This window comes from Zonotrichia albicollis, chromosome 11 (genome assembly GCF_047830755.1).
Source record: "Zonotrichia albicollis isolate bZonAlb1 chromosome 11, bZonAlb1.hap1, whole genome shotgun sequence".
In the NCBI taxonomy this organism is placed as follows: domain Eukaryota; kingdom Metazoa; phylum Chordata; class Aves; order Passeriformes; family Passerellidae; genus Zonotrichia; species Zonotrichia albicollis.
The window spans coordinates 17,009,733-17,017,042 of record NC_133829.1 but is presented as its reverse complement, the minus strand read 5'-3'; the positions used below and the strand labels follow the sequence as shown (position 1 = coordinate 17,017,042).

The following is a 7,310-nucleotide window of genomic DNA, read 5'->3' as shown; positions in this document are numbered from 1 at the left end:
TTCCAACCCAAAACATTCTGAGATTCCCACTCTTTTCCCAGGGATCTGAGGGGATCCCTCTACACAGCCCCCCACCTGCACAGACCTGAAGGAATTAAGGTCCCCAGCACAAAGCACCATCCCTGCCAGAGCCCACACACCCCAAGGGCCCGAACACACACGGGGGAAGCCCTAATCCCACCCCAATGGCTGCAGCAGGGGATGCCAACCTTCCCTGAGGGACCAGACAGACATGGAGAAATCCCAAATCCCACACTCAGAGCCTGAACAGACATTGGGGAACCCCCAACACTGCCTAAGGGCTAAACAGGCATGAGAGGGAGCCCTAACCCAGTCCTGAGAGGCCAAACAGACATTGGGGGAACCCTAATCCTGCCCTGAGGGGCCAAATATACATCAGAGGACCCCTAACCCTCCTTAGAGCCCCAAAGAGACATTGGGGGACCGCTAACCTTGCCTTAAGAGGCCAAATAGATATTGGGGAACCCCTAACCTGCCCAAATAGACACGGAGGGGGACCCTAAGCCCCGTCTGAGGGCCTAAGACGACGTGAAGGGACCCTAACCCCTTCCCCAAGAGACACACCCTTAAAATCCTCCCCGACAGCCCAAACACAGACGGAGGAGCCTCTAAATCCACCTCACAGACCCTTAACCCCACGCTGAAGGCTCAAAGGGACACAGAGAACCCCTCTAAACCCACCCTCACAGCTCGAATAGACATAATGGGACCTTAACACCCCTTCCGAGGGACCCCTAAGCCAAGCCTCAAAGCCCAAACAGCCACGGGGTAACCCCGAAACGCCATCCCCGATGTCCCGCGCGGCTCCGGACGGTCTCAGGGCCCCGCTCACCCTCACGCGCTCCCTCAACCCCCAGCGGCGCCTCCTCCGCGACTGCCGGGCCCGCGCGCCGCGCGCGCTTTTTATACCACCCGGAACCGGAATGGCGGCCGGCATCGTGCTCTCTGATTGGCTGCGGCTTTCCCTCTCCCTCCCCTCTCCCCGCGGGCCGTTCCCGGAAGCGGGGCGGGCGCTTCCGGTGCTTCCGGCCGGGCGAGGAAGGGGCGGGAGGGGGGAAGGAGGAAGGGAAAGGAACGGGAAGGGAAAGGAAAGGAAGGGAGGACGGAAGGACGGAAGGAAGGAGGAGCTGAGGCGGCCGCGCACGGACCGGCGGGACCCGCCACGGGAGGTAACGGGGGAAAGCGCGGTGCTAAGGGGCGGGCGTGGGGGGTGGGGGGGACCCTCGGTATTTCCGCCGGAGGGGAGGGTCGGCTTGGAGCCCTCGGTGGATCCCGCGGTAAAACCTAACATTAATTAGTTAATTAATTAATTACCGGGTCTCGGTGCGGGTTTAACTCTCGCAGGCGGTTCCCGAGCGCTGTTTAAAATGGGGATTAAAGGGGCTGGGAGGGCTCGCACGGGGCATTAAAAACCCGGTGTGGGTGGGGAAACTCGGACCGAGCCCTCCGGAGTGCGGGAACAGGCTCGGAAACCGGGGAGAACGGGAAGGTGAGGAGGGGGACATAAAAAATGAGCCAGAAAGTGAGGGAGGGACATAAAAAATGAGGGAGGTGACATCAAAAGTGACTCTGAAAGTGAGGCAGGGACACAAAAAGTGGGGGAGAGACACAAAAAGTGACCCTGAAAGCGAGGGAGGGGCACAAAAAGCAGAGGAGAGACCCCAAAAATTACCCTAAAAGCGAAGGAGGGACGTAAAAAATAGGGGAGAGATCCTGAAAGTGAGGGAGAGACACAAAAGGTGAGAGAGGGACACCAAAAATGGCCCTAAAAGTGAGGGAGGGATGCCAAAAGTGACCCTGAAAGTAAAGGAGGGACGTAAAAAGTGGGGGAGAGACACAAAAAGAGACCCTGAAAGTAAAGGAGGGGCAAAAAAAAGTGATGGAGGAGATCCTGAAAGTGAAGGAGGGACACCAAAAAATGACCCTAAAAGCGAAGGAGGGACATAAAAAACGGGGGAAAGACCATGAAAGTGAGGGAGGGACACCAAAAGTGACCCTAAAACTGAAAGAGGGACACAAAAAGTGACTGTGAAAGTGAGGCAGGGACACAAAAAGTTGCCACCCAGCCTGGAGTGAGAGCATGGAAGAATTAAGGGATAGCCTGGCATGGGTGTGTGTATGTATATATATACACACACACACACATATATATATATATACACATATATATATATATATTTATATATGTACACATGCATATTTATTTTAAATCTATATATCCATATTTATTTATTTATAGGGATATATATATACACATACATACACACACACATATATATTTATATATATGCATATATATTTATTTTTAATCTATATATCCATATTTATTTATTTACGTGGATATAAATATATGTATATATATAATTTGTTTTTAAGTTTATTTTTTATTATTTATTTCTGTTTTTTCCTGTGAAGTGGCAGGGGTTTAGCCACGGAGTGAGAGCACGGAAGAATTTAGGGATAGCCTGGTACGGGTGTGCATATATACGCATATACACACACACATATATATATATATATATATATATATATATATAATTATTTAAGGATAACCTGGTATGGGTGTATATATATATGGATATAAATATATATGTATATATATATATAAATATGTGGATATATATATATATAAAATTTGAGCTTATTTTTTATTATTTATTTTTATTTTTTCCTATGAAGAGGCAGGGGTTTAGCCACGGAGTGAGAGCACAAAAGAATTTAGGGGTAGCCTGGCATGGGTGTCCATATATATACATATATGTATATATATATACATATATACATATATATATACATGCATATATACATATACCTATATACATATATATATATAAAATATATCTATATTTTATATATATATATATAATTTTTTTTTTATTATTTATTTCAGTTTTCTCCTATGAAGTGGCAGGGGTTTAGCCATGGAGTGAGAGCACAGAATTTAGGGATAGCCTGGCACAGGTTTAAATATATATATATATTTATATATATATATATATATATATATATATATATAAATATGATTTTTTTTTAATTTAAATGTGTCCAGGCTGCTCCTGGCTGTCTCCTTTTAGGGCTGCCCTCGCAGCAGCTCCTTTATGGGAGCCCTCACAAGCCCCTGGGGCACCTTTGGGGCAGAGCAGCGCCGCACACCCCACCCCAAGGCACCGTAACCCACTCCAGCTTGTGCCGCCCGGGGCTGCCAGAGCCTCGCTGATTGTTCACGGTGTGCGCACAGGAAGGAGCCCCGCTCTGCTCCGTCCATCCCCTCCCTTCCTGGGGAAGAGATGAACGCAGCAGCAGCCGCCGCAGCTCTGAGGGCCGCTGCGCCTCAGCCGCGCTTGTGTCCCCGGCAGATCCTGCGCGGCTCCCGCCGGGGCCGCCAGCCATGCGCACGGCGGGATGAAGCTGCAGGCCGTGCTGGAGCAGCTGCAGAAACAGCAACAGCAGCAGCAACAGCAGCAGCAACAACATCCAGCGGTGCCCATGGAGTGCCGGGAGCGCCGCCGCGAGCCGCAGGTGCCCTTCCCCACCCCGCCGCCCTTCCCCGGCCGCGCCCCGGCAGTGCCGCCCGCTGTCCCCGCTGTCGCTGTCCCCGCCGCGGGCAGAGCCCCCGCGGCAGCCGGCCGGCACCACGAGCAGAGCAGCGGCAACTCCGAGGAGGAGGAGGATGAGGAGGAGGAGGAGGATGAAGAGGAGGAGGATGAAGAAGACGGCGCTGAGCTGGAGGATGGCCCCGCGGTGCCCGGCCAGGAGAGCTGCTCCGCGCTGCCGTGTTTCCGCGCTCCCAAAGGCGCCCACGGCAAGGGCAGGGCGGGCTGCGGTGCCAGCCCCGCGGCGGGCACCCAGCAGGGCAGGGAGGAGCCGGGCACGGAGCCCGCCCCGCGCTGCGCTGCCCCCGCGGGCCGCCCCGGCTGGCGCCTGGACGAGCCGCTCAAACAGGTCAGTGCTGCGGGAGCGCCCCTGCTTCCAACCCCTTTGTACCTAAATAATCCCACTTTTACCCCAAAGTGCCAGGAGGGAGGTGCCAGGAGCTCAGGGCGTGTTTGGGGCTGGTTTTTGCTTTGTTCCCCCAAGCTGGGTGTGCTTTGAATCCCCCCCATACTGGATGTGGGATGACCCGAATTTGGTCTTTTGTGTCTCCCCAGATTGTCCTTCTTGGGGGAAAAAGTGCAAATTTTGTGCTCAGAATTCTGTTATTTTGAGCAGAATCTCTCTTGTTTCCAACCATTTTGTACCAAAATAATCCCACTTTCACCCCAAAGTGCCAGGAGGGAGGTGCCAGGAGCTCAGGGTGTGTTTGGGGCTGGTTTTTGCTTTGTTCCCCCAAGGTGTGTGTGTTTTGAACCCCCCCATGGATGACCCGAATTTGGTCACTTTTTTCCCCCAAGAAAGACAATCTGGGGGGACACAAAGTGCAAATTTTGTGGTTTTTATCCCCATTGCTGCTCTCACCTCCAGCCCCTGCTGGAAGCTGGATTTTGGGTCAGCCCAGCAAATCCTTCCTGCCCTAAATCAAAACTTCAAGGAAATAATATGAATTTCAGTCAGAATTGTGTTATTTTAGAGCAGAATCTCCCCAGTTTCCAACCATTTTTTACCAAAATAATCCCATTTTTGGGAAGGAGATGCAGGGTGTGTTTGGGTTTGGTTTTTGCTTTGTTCCCCCAAGCTGGGTGTGTTTGAAACCCCCCAAACTGGATGTGGGATGACCAAAACTTCCATTTCCCTTCCTCAGGAGTTCTGTGAGGAAATCCCACCACAACTTGGCTTTTTGGGTTTCCCTGCTCTCTGAGAGCTTTTTTTGGGGTGGGATTTTGGGAGAAATCTGGTGGTTTGGTCATTTTTAGGTGCAGGCAGCTCCCTGCTGATGCCTCACTGGAGCTGGTTCTTGTCAGAGCTTTGGGATCTTGGAATTGTGGATTTTTGGGTGCAGGGGGATGTGACCTGATCCTGGGAGCCAGAGCACTTTATATTCCCTGTGGGAAAGGAAAGGAAAGGAAAGGAAAGGAAAGGAAAGGAAAGGAAAGGAAAGGAAAGGAAAGGAAAGGAAAGGAAAGGAAAGGAAAAGGGAAAGGAAAAGGGAAAGGAAAAGGGAAAGGAAAAGGGAAAGGAAAAGGGAAAGGAAAAGGGAAAGGAAAAGGGAAAGGAAAAGGGAAAGGAAAAGGGAAAGGAAAAGGGAAAGGAAAAGGGAAAGGGAAAGGGAAAGGGAAAGGGAAGGGAAAGGAAATGGAAATGGAAATTCAAAGGATTCCCCAAGAAAAGGAGAGAAAAATGGAAATTCAGAGGATTCTCCAAGGAAAGGAAAGGAAAAGGGGAAAGGGAAAGGGGAAATGGAAATTCAAAGGATTCCCCAAGGAAAGGAGAGGAAAATGGAGATTCAGAGGATTCTGCAAGGAAAGGAAAATGGAAATTCCCAGGATTTCCCTAAGGAAGGAAAGGAAAATGGAAATTCAGAGGATTCCAAAAGGAAAGGAAAAGGAGAAGGAAATTTAGAGGTTTCCCCAAGAAAAGGAAAGGAGAGGAAAATGGAGATTCAGAGGATTCCCAAAGAGAAAGGAAAGGAAAAGAAGGGAAATTCAGAAGATTCCCCAAGAAAAGGGAAAAGAAAAGGAAAGTAAAATGGAAATTCAGAGGGAAAGGAAAGGAAAGGAAAGGAAAGGAAAGGAAAGGAAAGGAAAGGAAAGGGGAAAGGGGGAAATGGAAATTCAAAGGATTCCCCAAGAAAAGGAGAGGAAAATGGAAATTCAGAGGATTCCCCAAGGAGAGAAAAAAGGAGATTCAGAGGATTCCCCTAAGGAAAGGAAATGGAAAGGGAAATTGAGAGGCTCCCCAGCTCCTCCCTGCAGCCCCAGAGGTGAGTGAGGATCCTGTGGCAGGGGAGGGAGGCAGCCCAGTCACTGTGGGGTTAATTCAGTGCCACACGGATTTGTAGGGTTGGTGGCAGCTCCCAGCAGTTCAGGCTGCACACAGGAGCTGCCAGCAGCTGGAATCTCGTATTCCCTTGTGATTTCCTCACTCTGGGCTGGCACTGAGGATCCCTTTTCCATCAATCCTGGTTCCTCTGAGTCTTTGGGAGCAGGAGGAATTCAGAGAGCCCAGCTTTTCCTCAAGGATGAGGCAGCAGGTTCCTGTTTGCTCATGGGAACACGTGAAAAGAACTTCATCAAAAAAAAAAAGCAATTAATGGTGAAACTCAGCCCTTCCCTTCCCCATCCTCCCTGCCATTCCTGAAATCACTCAGATGTTTTCAGGGGCTGCCTTTGAAGCTGGGGCTGCTGAATTGAGCTCTGTTATTAGCAAGGTCCCATTGCAGAGCTGCTGTGGGCAGTAATTACCCCTTGGCTCTCCCTGCCTGAGAACTTGCAGCTCAGGGCAGCAGCCCTGATCTTATCAGCGTTTGTTCTACGACACTTTTCTTTCTCAGAGCATCTGTTTCACTTCCTAAGGCTTAACTCTGCCCACAAAAGGAATTTCTGTGGATTCCCTGATAATCCTGAAATTGCTGCACCAGTTCCTTTCTCATTGACTCAACCCACAGGGCAGGGGAGGGCTCGTCCCCAGGTGGGTATTTCAGCAGATTCCTGGACTAAAAAACATAAAAACCTCTGCAAAACCCCTGTAAAACCTCTGTAAAAGCCCTGTGCAAAGTGAGGAGTGCAGCTGAGCCCGGCGTTCCCAGCAGGAGTTTTTATTCCTCTGCTCTGGGAGGTTTTTGTCCTGCAGAGGATGGGAAGTGTTGGTCACCCTTGGCAGCTCAGGGGTTAACTCTGGGCTGGGCTGGGCACCAGGCAGGGCCATGGTGGCACTGGAAGGGCTCTGGTGGCCCAAGGAAGGCTGTGGTGGCCCTCAGGGTGTCAGTGATCCAGGGAGGGCTGTGGTGGCCCATGAGGTGTTGGTGGCACGAGGGGACTCTGGTGGTGCAGAGAAGGCTGTGGTGGCACATGAGGTGTTGGTGGCACAGGGAAGGCTCCCTGAGGTATCAGTGGCACAGGGATGGCTGTGGTGACACAGAGGGGCTGTGGTGGCCCAGGGAAGGCTCTGATGGCCCATGAGGTGTTGGTGGCACAGGGAGGGCTCTGGTGACACAGAGGGGCTCTGGTGGCCCAGGGAAGGCTCTCATGGCCCTTGAGGTGTTGGTGGCACAGGGAGAGGCTCTGGTGGCCCATGAGGTGTCAGTGGCCCAGGGATGGCTTTGGTGGCACAGAGAAGGCTGTGGTGGCCCTCAGGGTGTTGGTGGCACAGGGATGGCTGTGGTGGCACAGGGAGGGCTCTGATGGCCCAGGGAA

At 51.4% G+C, this 7,310-nt stretch overlaps 2 protein-coding genes across 2 annotated transcripts in view; one reads left to right on the top strand and one right to left on the bottom strand.

The window, feature by feature from the left end:
• Positions 1–1,006, bottom strand: part of LOC106629432 (actin, cytoplasmic type 5) — a 4,551-nt gene extending 3,545 nt beyond the window's left edge. Inside the window, exon 1 of the mRNA XM_074549588.1 lies at positions 854–1,006. The gene's annotated coding sequence lies outside the window, so the exon portion shown is untranslated. The remainder of the gene's footprint in view (positions 1–853) is intronic.
• Positions 1,007–1,034: 28 nt separating this feature from the next.
• ARID3B (AT-rich interaction domain 3B) overlaps positions 1,035–7,310 on the top strand; it is a 31,625-nt gene continuing 25,349 nt past the window's right edge. The window contains exons 1-2 of the mRNA XM_074549576.1: positions 1,035–1,190; positions 3,378–3,963. Of these exons, the coding sequence (XP_074405677.1) occupies positions 3,424–3,963 (540 nt within the window). The 5' untranslated portion in view covers positions 1,035–1,190; positions 3,378–3,423. The remainder of the gene's footprint in view (positions 1,191–3,377; positions 3,964–7,310) is intronic.